General features: G+C 35.4%; 1 protein-coding gene across 3 annotated transcripts in view; it reads left to right on the forward strand.

Moving 5' to 3' along the window:
• The window catches only part of SNTG1 (syntrophin gamma 1), a 312,873-nt gene that overhangs the window by 189,769 nt on the left and 110,236 nt on the right, over window positions 1-12,868 (forward strand). For all 3 annotated transcript variants that reach the window (XM_015855564.2, XM_015855565.2, XM_032442721.1), the window contains 2 exons: window positions 5,070-5,126; window positions 11,689-11,746. In XM_015855564.2, the coding sequence (XP_015711050.1) occupies window positions 5,070-5,126; window positions 11,689-11,746 (115 nt within the window). The remainder of the gene's footprint in view (window positions 1-5,069; window positions 5,127-11,688; window positions 11,747-12,868) is intronic.

A 12,868-nucleotide genomic window follows, 5' to 3' on the forward strand; every position in this document is an offset into this window, starting at 1 on the left:
ACAGAAAAACAGAGTCAGGTGCTATTGTCCATTACATTCGGCATTAGCAGTTTGTAACACATCTGCATTTAGCATGCACAGCTGCAGAGGAAGCAGGATTCCCAGCTGACCAGGCATTCTGTTGCCCTTCCATACTGCCAGTGTTCTCCAGTTGCATGAGGAATTGAAATAAGGAGGTTTCAGCAGCTGAGCAAGGCCATTGGCATTTACACTTTTAATTCAATTCAGAGATGTGAGTGACCTGTGTTTTCTTAGAATGAGTGTAAAGTTTGACTGGTCATGTCAAGAATAAAGCATTTGCAAAAAGAAGATGTAAAATCTCTCTACTGGAAAATGGATGGAATTGTTTAATGCATAAAAATGGATGGTTTTTGTTTGTTTGTTTGTTTGTTTTTTGTTTTTTTCTTGTTTGTTTGTTTTTGATATATATCACAGAATCACAGAATTGCAGGGATTGGAAGAGACCTTAAGAGATCGTTGAGACCAACTTCTCTGCTAAAGCAGGGTACCCTACAGTAGTTCACACAGCTAGGCATCCAGATGGGTCTCGAATATCGAGATTGAGTCACCACAATCTGTCTGGGCAGCCTGTTCCAATGCTCTGTCACCCTTACCATGAAGTTCTTCTGAATATTTATATGGAACCTCTTGCATTCAAGTTTTAGGCTCCATGTCCTATCACTACAAAACACTGAGAAGAGCCTGGCCTCGTCCGTTTCCCTCCTGTCTCCCTTTAGTTATTTATAAACATTAATCAGATGTTTAATCAGATTAATCCCAGTCTTCTTTTCTTGATGCTGCACAGACCCAATTTACTCAGTCTTTCCTCATACAGGAGATGCTCCAGGCCCTTAATCACCTTTGTGGCCCTCTGCTGGACTCCTTCTAGAAGATTCCTGTCTTTTTTGAACTGAAGAGCCCAGAACTGGACACAGTATTCTAAATGTGGCCTCATCAGGGCAGAGGGAGAGGATCACCTCCCTCAGCCTGCCAGCCATGCTCTTTTTATTGTGCACAGTTTTTAATACCATATATATATATGATTTAGTATCACTGTAACTGTTCCATCCACAGTGAAGAGTTCTTGTTTTCTATCTGTAAATAGTTAATTGCATAGAATTCTGTGCTTTTTCTTTCTGATTATTTATTGTCACTGTGTGCTCACAAGAGCGTTCTTCATTTCTAATCTTCCTTAAGATGGTTTCTGCAATCTCAAGTTCACACTGTTGTTTAAGGGAAAAATTTTTAGTCTTCTTTAATGGAAGACTAAAACCTACTGCCTTTCTGTTTCACTGTGTAGCTCTCAGATGAATAAGATTTTTGGCAAAACTCTTAGCTCTGCTTTCCAGTCAATGAACATATGCGTGGATGAAGAATTTTCTGAGTTACAGGCATAGAAAATGCTGACAGCTTGGCAGCAGCTTTGAGTTTTTCAATAAAATGATAACTGCTATTTTTTTCTGTTCCAGGAAGCAGGTTGTAAAACACTCTTTGAGTCCTGTATCTAAAAATCCTAGGATCTCTAACTTTCCTTTTGTTTAGTATAAAGTAGCTAATAAATGTAATTATTGTAATAATAAAGGAATTATAAGCTCACAGGATTTGTTGTCTAGCCTCATATCAATGTGGGTAGCTTTTTATTAAGATCAAATTTGATTTATATAAACCTGGAGAAAACTCAGAGATGGCATAGTCTTGGGAAGCTGCAAAAACAGTGCAAATTCAATTACAGGTTGAACTAGATGATCTTGTAGATCCTTTCCAACCTTCTGATTCCATGATCCTATGATTCTACTCTTGTAAATAAAGAGGGGAATGTATTGTACACAATGGAGAATACAGAGAATGAAGTAGTTTATTATCTGATGTGGGCATCTACTTAGAATCATCTGAGTTGAATGTGTTATGTGTTTGTTTTTTTCTGTGCTGATTACAGAGAAAAATACTTTTGACCACTGCCCAAATTTTAGATAACTTAACATCGATTAGATGAGTTTCATTTTTTTTCTCCTAATGTTTTGGTTAAAATAAAAATTGATGAGAATCAAGGTCCAATGTTATGCCAAGATTCTGGTCTCTGACAGTTTGGGAAAAGCTGTTTCATTCTGTTGTTTATATGAGGCTTGTAATTGCACAGTAGTGGATTATTGGTGGCTTAGTAATGAAATACTGTACATAATTCTGGTTTATATTTTTGAAGGTTGTTAATTGTTTGCATATTAGTGATTGTTAACTGTTTTGTTGTGAACTCGTTGCGTTTAAGGTACACTAAATTAACATACTTCTTTTTTTTTGTAGAACTGGAAAGTGAGTAGAATTAGTCTAAGCTGAATACAGTGCAGTACTTTGCACATAACACATAATTAGAGTGCATCTAATTTGCAGTATGCTCTTGAATTTCAATTCTGTTCAATAACAGTCGAGTCCTGAAATATTTAGTATCTGCTCTCAACAGAGATAGAAATGAACCAAGAAGAAGTACCATATAAAACCCTCTGATAAACCACGGTGTACTGCAAAGTTACAATTGCTTGAATTATTTCTGGCTGGTCTATTTGCTTACTCTCACACAATTTTTCCACCTAGTAATCTGCTATATTGGTAAAGCATTTTTGAAGTGCATTCATTTTTAGCTCTTACAAAGTAATACCAGGCTACAATATAAAATATTTATAGTTTTATGTCAGATGGGCTAATAAACTCAGGGAAAACAAAACAGCATAAACAACAAATAAACCAAATAGCTTTATGGTTTTCTTAACTATGCCGTAGCTTGGGTGAAAATCAGAAAGAATATTCTGCTCTTTTACATAGGTGCGTTTATGTGTGTGTTTTGATAAGAAAGAGAACAAAAAGGAAGTTCTCATTAGTCTTTTTGTAAATCTGGCTTAGATGTCACTCTTTATACTTAACAGCAGTTATGAACCTTTAAGAAGATTTATGTTCTTTAATGAGCGTACTACTTCACTTGAAATGTATGAAGTATGATATGCTTTGTTCCATGCATGGATAATGTAATAGTTATCTCTAATTTTTAAAAACTGTTATTTTTCAGTGTGTTCTTATGTAACTTATTTTCTGTGTGATTTGAACGTATATGACAAAATAATTGGATGTATGGACTGCAATCTAATAGTCAGTCTATTGTTTTAACTACATATTCAACAGGAGAAAGAGATAGAAATAAGAGGTAGCTATCAGAAAAAAATGACTACTATCAGCAGAGCCACAGCTGAGTGTTTCATGTTCTTATGTGTAAGCTCTGCTAAGATCAAACATCAAGCTGTGGCCTATATTTGTTTATCCTGACTTTAATGTTGTCAGAACTATCTTACTGAAACCTCCTGGCAGATGAAAGGTTTTCTGAGTTGGTTTGTGGCCGGAGTAGCTCTGTAGGTTGAACTCTCTTCCTGGGCACTTTGTTACGGAAGTTCCTAGGTGTCAGTGAAGAGCTGAGAATGCTCTTCTGGACACTGTACATGGCATATATGCACAAGGATGGAACAGGTTAGGCATATGTTCTTCTCTTGCCATGCTGTACATTCATTAAGGTTTTAATATATTTCAGTACATTTTTATCTTAGAAGAAAATTAAACATTTATTTATTCACACTGATCTTTGTAAAGTCTCATTTTAGGCAGCTATCTTTTCTTGGCTCTTGAAATACTGCACAGGTTTATTCTTGGTTTTTATGGATAATCACAATTCATATTTTTCACAAATGTGAAAGACAACTGTGTTTTCCCTTATATTCAGCAATATCAGTTTCCCAGACCTCTTACTTCCTTTATTTTCTTTTTAAATATAAAGGAGGGAAAAATAGATCTGTAAAGCTTTCAAGCTCACTCATGCTGGCATCCTTCTCATAGGAGACAGGAGAACACCTTATGCTTCCATAGGCTCCTTACACTCCTCAGTAGAAATGTGGACTGAATTATAATCCATTCCTTAACATAATAAATAACATTGATAGTATATATTTGTAGTTGTCTATGCAAATCTGAATGGCACTAGCAATCTTTGCTGATTGGACAAGAAAATATGAATGTAAATATTCAGACTTATGAAATAATATGCATTGAAAAGAATAAAAAATCTAAACCACATATATGGGACATTAGAATTCTAACTATTATCTGTGACTGGATGTATGCTATACCAGTTTATCTGCTGTGAAGATTTACACTGCAAATCGGATTGACTTATATTAAATGATCTTTGTGAATAAAATCAACATGAATGACAAAAAGAAAAACCAAAACATTTCTGCTTTTTAAATGTTCATATCTAAGACACACTCAAGCTTACAGTTTTTACAGAACAAACTTTAAGGATACGTAATAGAAGAGAAAGCATGGGATGCTTTAAATGATTGTATCTATAACAATAGCCAATAGTTTTAATTTTTAAACCAGAACTGTGAGGTCAGACAGTGACTGTGTTTACATTAGTCTCTTAATTTGGATCTGGAATGAGCCTTGAAATGAGTTTCTGGATCATCTACTCCATTCTTGCTTTTGTTCGTGTCACTGAATACTGTTGGGAGTACCTAAGCTGTATTCTTTTTAGATGAAACTAAATTGGAAAATGTACCTCCTGAGTGCAATTCATGTACTTCAGCATCTACTGTACAGTCTGTCTACAGGACCGATTCAGGGACAGTTACATTAAGACATCTGAAATGCATGTGTTGTGGATGAGGTGTCCTACACACTTTAACAGTTTAACACTACAGATCTGTTCTTATTATTTCACTGCAGTATTTACTACTGCACACATTGCTACTATCATATGAACAGAACAAATAAATTTTTATCTGAGAAAAGCTGTGCTATTTTTTCCAGACTTTGTTGCTTACTCCTGCAGCATAGGTTTCATAGGAGCTTCACATTCAGGAATTTACAAGTTTATTGATAAAGGTAAAATCAGTGTGGGAGGGTATTATAGAAAGAATTTAATGAAGTGCGATTCTAGATGTAATGGCAGAAAATGCTAAACATAAGCAGACTTGATTGGACCTTTTTTCTTTTTTTTTCCTTTTTTTTTTTTTTTTTTTTTTTTTCCTTAGGAAAGGACGGTGACAATTAGAAGACAAACTGTAGGAGGATTTGGATTAAGTATAAAGGTAGGATGATTTTCTTATTTATTTTTTGGTCTATTGTTCCATATCACACCAGAAAGTATCTCTGTAAATAGTTAATTTTAGTTTTAATGAGGACAAACTGTATTTTAGAGGACTAGTAACAGTAGAACATGTTCTAAAAAGTTTGCTGCTATTACAATAGGGTGACTAGCAGCTACGCTGCCCTATCGAACAGAAGGCAATGGAAGGATCACCCCATTAAGATCCAAACTAAACTTCTGTAACATGATTGCATATGAGAGTTGAAAAGTGTTTGCAACTACACAGACTATACTTTTGTTCAGTAGCACTCTAATTTAAATGGTTGTTAATTTACAGTGGCAGGCACAGAGAAGAGCTAGTAAGTTCATAATCAGTTCTCCTGAAAATAATACCATATTACTTCACTGCAATTCATTAGTTGGACAGAAAGTGTTACTACTTTCTTATATTGTTTTCCATAGATCACACAACTGCAGCTATTTATCACAATAGTTACCTTACTTCTGCTTTCCTCAGTAAGAGTTAAGAACATGAAAGTGAAAGTGATCCTTTTTGAGGGGAAGGGGGTTAATCATTTTTGTCCTCATAGGCTTTATGTAAATCTATATTGCCATTATTTTTAAAACCTTACCTTAGCTTAGAATCTCATTGTAGAGATGCAATATTATTTTATCTTCTTAGCACAGCATTCCTTTGCCTCAAGATGGCAATAGAAAAAAATCAAGTGTATTTCACACGAATGCAAAAAGCCTTAAATGCTGCATATAAAGTTGAACTACAGGCTTTTCTGTGAACAGCTGCTAGAACTGACCTTATAGAAACTGACTCAGAAGAGGGATTAATGTCCATTTGTGTTGCAATTGATAAGAATATTGCTGAATAGGAATACTAATTCTTAAAATTTATCTTTGCACGCTTTCTTTTATCTATTTGACCCACTTATGACCTCTCTTCAAAGAATGAAGATTCCTATTTTGTAGCCAAAATTTCTCATGAGTTTAGTCAACATGGTGCAGTGTCCTCATAGGTTACAGTTCATTGAATAATGATGCAGTAGTGTGTATCAGTTTACAATAAAGTATATGGGTAAATAAGGTTTTACTTAGTAGTAAGAAATAGTTCCTAAATGTAAATTTTGTTGTAGTTTGGAAAGCAGGTGTCATGAAATTGAATGAAAATGACTTAAACTTTTTTGTTGCAATATTTTTGGTTCTACTTTACAATAGGTTTTTAAAATTAAATTTGTGAAAATAAATCAAGAGCACTTTGTATTTTACTATCAGGTAAATAGAAGAAAAATAATCACTGACAAATAGAAATTCTAAAGTCAATGGGTGGATGGTCTTTCTTAAAGCAGTGGCATTTTTTTAGAGGAAAATATCCACTGTTCTGAAGAAATTTCTTGGAAGGATTTAAAAGTGCCATTGCAGCTATGGATTTTTCAGTTTATAAGTTCAGCTTCATAAGGTATATTTATGCATTTATGAAAGACCATACAAACAGTTTCCGTTGTCTTTCCTGTTTCTGTTAAGTAATTTATACTAAAAATGTTCATGAAGTGTTTTAGGAGCAACTGCAACAGACTTTACAAATCATAGCATTAAATTATTAAACATGATTTCTACTTTTATTGCAAAGTTGTTTTGATCATAATTAATAAGGTAGTGGAGGTACATATGTTCAGGCTTGAATAGATGTTTTCTTTTCAGTTTTTAGAATGACTAATGACCAGATGAAGATTGTTAGTTACTTTGACAGATATTCCTTCAACAGATGTCATTAAGCAGACAGATCTTTTTCAACAGAATGCATTCAAACCTAAACAGAGGGTATAGATTCAATAATGAAAATGGTGAGAATAATTCCATGGTTTGCAATATTATATAAGTGTGTTTGAAGCAAGATGATTCTGCCTGTTCCAAGAGTCAATGAGCTCAAGTCCTATTTTGCTAGATTATTTTTTTCTATTGTAACCCCATATTCTTTAAAAATAAAAATAAAAATAAAAAATAAAAAAAATAAAAATAAAAATAAAAAATAAAAAAATAAAAATAAAAATAAAAATAAAAATAAAAATAAAAATAAAAATAAAAATAAAAATAAAAATAAAAATAAAAAATAAAAATAAAAATAAATAGATGAGCAATTCGGATCTACAAGTCACCCTGTGGGAAAGGCTGGTATGAGACCCAAATCTGCTTCACATGTTTCATGAAGTTTATCTTACTGCATGTCAGGAAGTCTTAACATACCCTAGCTCTGTCTTTCAGGATCTAGGAGATATAATACAGATGTCTCAAAACGAAACCTGCAACTGTTGAATTTGAGACCTAGGCAAAATTCTAGTGGTGGAGGAAAAGTGAGGAAGTTCCAAACCTGCTCCTGACTGATCATCTTCCCATGCCTGGTGTTCGTTCTCATTTTTGGCACTCACATGTACACACTCATACAGAAACTGATGACTCTGTATGAAAGTATACTTGCTGAGATATCACATTTCAAGTTCTAAAAGTCCCTATGCCTTCCAGAGAAGAGAAATACTGCCAGAGGGATATACTGTGAACCAAATTTCTGTATATGCCTGGAAACCAAAGCAGCTTAGTTTTGCATGGCCAACTAGTGTTTGTTGGTTGTTTTTTTCCCCTGTTCTTGTGCCTGTGAACCCGCTTTTGTACTTTTGTCATTTCTTCTGTGGAGAGGGCAGCTGTAGCCATCAGAAGTTAACCATCCGTGCTTGTTAGTAATCTTGCTGAACCTTTGTCTCTGCATTAGGGCTTTTGGAAGGGTGCATAAACAATGAGCCAGGCAGGCTAGGTGGGATTATTCACCTGATACTCTTCTTAGCTGAAGAGTATTATCATGTGTTTTTTCCTGTTAATTTGATTGTTTGCTACCAGAAATCTTACATGAACAAGTCACTTTCTCTTAAGTAACTTTTGGAAGTGTCTTATCCAACCTTAATTACTCTCTACTTTTTTTCAATTCATTTTTTTTTTCTTTCTCCCTCTCTTGTCCCCTTCCTCATCCCCACCCTCCCTTCCCCCCGCCCCCCCCCCCCCCCCCCCTTTAATTTCTTAATTAAGAAATTAAGAAATTTCTTTCTTAAGGGCAGAAATATTAAATAAATAAATAAAAATAGTAAATTAAAAATGAAACTCCCTAATAATTTTTTGGTGATTTCTCTGCGGGGAGAAAATTTTTGTGTTCTAACTTGGATGCTTCAACTGAAGTTATAAAAATCAGATTCATCTAACTGCTTAAAAAACTGCTCACAGAATTGATTTTTACACAAGATCTGAAGCTAAGCCCTTTTAAAAATTGATTACCATCCACTCTTTGTAGGTTAGATAGAAAAAATACTGTTTTGTGTTCTGCTGTACTTCATTTTACTGAAGTTAATGGCAAAGGTTTAATTAAATTTGGAGCAGACATGATCTGTTCCACACTGCTCAGAAGGAATAATTTTCTCATTTCTGAAGCCTCTTTAAAACTCTCATTAATAAACCTCTGTGAGAAGGAGTAGTCCTGGAGTAAGATTTAGAAATTGATGAGTGCAGTGTAGTATTTCAGTAATTCATCACAACTCTGACAAGTTTGAGATGCAGAGATTTGACACAAGAAGCTGTAAAGTGTATGACTTATGAAAGAACATCATGTTTCTTAATAACTGGAGAGTGAAGTCTTCTTGGGGAAATAGACATTAGAAGTGATAGTTCATTACATTAATGAAAGTTTGCAGTTACAGTCTGACCGCTAGATACCAGAACTCTGTACTGAGCCATTTTCATGCTTCTCTTTCGGTCATTCTTTATGTGATGAATTTTATCACAGATCTGAGATTGTTTGACTCCTCAAAGTGTGTCTACATAAAATATCTATAAAGGTACTCACACCTATGAATATATTCGGATAATTTTTTTCATATTCATTCAGTGATATTTTTTTTTTTAATGAGAACATTTTCTCTGTGTTTCAAGTGGAAAAAATAAAAGAAAGTTAGAAAGCATTCTTTAATTGATGAATTATGTATCTTTTACTTTACAAATCTATCCAGGTAAACTATTATATCAAACAGTGAAGTTGCAAAGGGATAATTGACATTAGCACATTGTTGTCCATATTGTTTAATTGCCATCATGGTACCTGCCATGATATTGGCTTATGCCAGCTAGCATTTTTGAGATAAGACTGTTTAATACCACAGGTCAGAACATTATACACGGACCATTTCCAATAGACAAAATGCATCACGTCATTCTATTCCAGTCTTAAAGACAGATTATCCACATAGACATAAATTATACTGTTAAGGCTAAAGCAAAAAGGGGCCAGAGAAGTGATTTTCTCTCTCTGCTCTGTGCTGGTGCAGCATTAGCTCATCTACCACATGTAGTTTTGGGCACTCAAACAAGTGCCAGTGATTAAAGCTTCCTTCTTTTCATAGGACCATCTCTGAAGCTGGGCAGCCACCTTTGTTCCAGGCTAATACTTACACAACTTTTCTGCTTGAGGAACAGTGGTAAAGAAAATTTGTGTTACAAAGAGCAGTGATAGAATCTGAAGACTGAGTCATTAAGCCTTTAGCAATGTTAGCTGTCATGTTTTTGTCCCATCCACTAGTCTGGGATTGTGACTGTGTGTTCACACTAGAGGAGGAAAATTTTAAGAGTGGAAAAGTAGCCATTGTTTCCAGAGCTTTCAGAAGCAGTCTCTTGGGACTGTATAGCCAGACATGCATGCACTTTTGCTGAGAATCAGACTTGTCGGAGGTAACATGTCATAAGACTAATTCAGAAGGGATCCTTTATAATGGCTGTGTCTGTCTGCAGAAAGGGGGTCATTTTTTCCAGAAGCATTAAGAGATGCTTCTTCAAAACTGCAGTGAAAATGGAATTAGATATAGAAAGTGAGAGCACAAGTTGCTGCTCATTAGTGGCTGGTTTGGGAATAACAGGTATTTCCCTCTGTCATAAAACCATGATGTCCTCTTTACTGGGGAGCTGAATTGAATCAGGGAAAGGACAGTTTACTGAGAGAAAAAGGCCTTAGTTACGTTGAACTTTAATCACTGCGCACCTTGGCTGAACTTCAATTGTCTTACATAGTGCAATATTTTTGTATCATATTGGAGGCTTAGAGGAACTGGCATTTGTTTGTTTGAAAAATATAGAAGAAATTAAATGTGCATGTATCTGAGGAAAAGTCTGAAGGAATTAGAGTAAGTCTTATTAATTTAGTGAGTTTGAACTGGTTATCTAAAGTGAAACCAACCTTTACAACTTCTGTTTCTGTGGTGAAAACCATCAAAAGATTATTACAATGCTGCAAACTGTTTAGTTTCAATATGTGTGTAAACCTGAGTGAAACGAAGGTGACATCATAGTCTTTGTGGAAACCATGAGCATCTAGGACATGTGCAGTGGCAGAGATGTAAGGCTCTTTCTTTGTAGGCATAATTTAAATATGTTATAAGACTGCCAGTAGAGGAGGAAAACATAGAAACATGTTTTCTATGGCTTTCTTTTTATCTGTTCTATAACAGATAAAGCTATTGAGTGCAGGTCTCCGTTCAAGTTAAAACAATTGGTTCTTGCATGAAGAAAGAATCTATACCAATCCTTAGAAGATGAAAATACCCAGGTCAGGCCGTTCCACAGATTGATGTGGAGTGTGTGGTCCTAAGGAGTCCATTGTTTCCAAAGAAAAGAAGAATAAGCAAACACAGAACCAGGATTTTTAGGCAAAATGACAGTGTGGCAGATTGTCATTTCTGATTGAGTCTGAACAGGTTATGTTCAGGCTGGCACTTTGATGCTGTCTTTGGAGGAAGAAAAATATTTGTGATCCTGTTACATACTTTCCTTTTCTTTCTTTGAATGTGCTTTTTATTTAAGGTTTCCTTTTAATATCTTAAGCACCATAAAAGTTTCCACTAGGATAAATTGAATGAAACAACAGCATTGAATTGCTGTCAAACTGTTGAATTATCATCCAACTTTCCTTTATTTTTCCCCCCTTTATCGAACACCTACTGTTCCACTTAATGTTTTCTTTTTCTGTTCCTTGTTACTTATCCCACTGCTTTGCTCACTCTTTGTTCATGTGTGACAGAGATGGAAACAAATAAAGGCTGCTTTTGAGATGAAAGTCCAAGCTTGCTTTTCTTGGGCTTTTGTTTACATGTTTCTTACCAGCATGAAAACTGAATGTTCACAGCATGGTTGTCATTGTGGTGTGATGGCCATTCTGCCTTTATATGACACAGTTTGATACATTAAGCTATCCAAAAATTGCAGAAACTGATGTTCTTCTTCAAGTCTTGTTCACTTCCTCGGCTAATTATGGAACCTGGGAGCTTCTTCGTGAGAGGCAAGAAGAAGTAAGGAATTAATCTAAATCAATTCTAATATAGACTTAGAAATAGACAAAAGAAGAAGAAAATGTAGGATCAAAATTATTTTCTCAGTCTCTCTGAAACCAAGTTACAGAAGTGGTAAAATATAATTTCAAGCAAAAAGATATCTCCAGTGACTTATGAGATTGCTGTTTATTTTATTTTCAGGGTGGAGCAGAACATAATATTCCAGTGGTCATTTCTAAGATTTCCAAAGAACAACGAGGTGAGTGTCCAATTAGTACATTATGTCTTGATCTGATTTTTAGAGCAAAGTGTTCTAAATCTTGAGATTCTTCAGGAAGTGATAATTAAATGTTATTGATTTCTCTCTCCGTGACGTCATGATTTCTCTTCTCTTTAGAACTATTCTCTCTATATATACAAAACCTATATTTAGAGTAGTTTATAAACACTGTCTTCAAATGATCTTTTAAATGTTCTTGTAAAGCAAATTTTTAAAGGAAAAAGTAGGAATGAAAATATTTAATAACTTTAAGTAGTGCAAAAATTAATACTTCTGTCTTTTGTTTCTGAATGCTTACTGCCAGAAAGATGTACGATATTGAAAGTTTGAACATTAAAATATGTGAACACAAGAAGAGAAAGCATGTCTTTTCATACTGGATAGTAGGATAGTACTCAGGGGTGGGTAGTGGCAGAATCTTGGTAATACCCTTCACTATTTCAGCATAGAATCGTAGAACGCAGCATAGGAGCATAGAAGCATAGAATGGCCTGGGTTGAAAAGCACCATAATGATCATCCAGTTTCAACCCCCTGCTGTGTGCAGACCAGACTACCCAGAGCCATATCCAGCCTGTTCTTGAATGATGCCCGGGACGGGGCACCCTCAACATCTCTGGGCAACCTGTTCCAGTGCATCACCATCCTCTTTGTGAAAAACTTCCTCCTAATATCTAACCTAAACCACCTCCCCTGTCTTAGTTTAAAACCATTCCCCCTTATCCTATCACTATCCACTTATGTCAACAGCCATTCCTTCTCCTGTTTATATGCTCCCTTCAAGTACTGGAAGTCCACAATGAGTTCTCCAAAGAGCCTTATCGTCTCCAAGCTAAACAAGCCCATTTCCATCAACCTTTCCTCATAGGAGAGGTGTTCCAGTCCTCTGATCATCTTAGTGGCCCTCCTCTGAACCCATTCCAAGAGCTCCATGTTTTTCTCCTGCTAGGGATCCCAGGCCTGAATGCAGTACTGCAGATGGGGCCTCTGAAGAGCTGAATAGAGGACGGGGAAAATCATCTCCCTCTCCTTGCTGGCCACTCCTCTTTTAATGCATCCCAGAACACAGCTGGCCTTCTGTCTGCAAGCATACACTGCTGTC

This window comes from Coturnix japonica, chromosome 2 (assembly GCF_001577835.2).
Source record: "Coturnix japonica isolate 7356 chromosome 2, Coturnix japonica 2.1, whole genome shotgun sequence".
In the NCBI taxonomy this organism is placed as follows: Eukaryota; Metazoa; Chordata; class Aves; order Galliformes; family Phasianidae; genus Coturnix; species Coturnix japonica.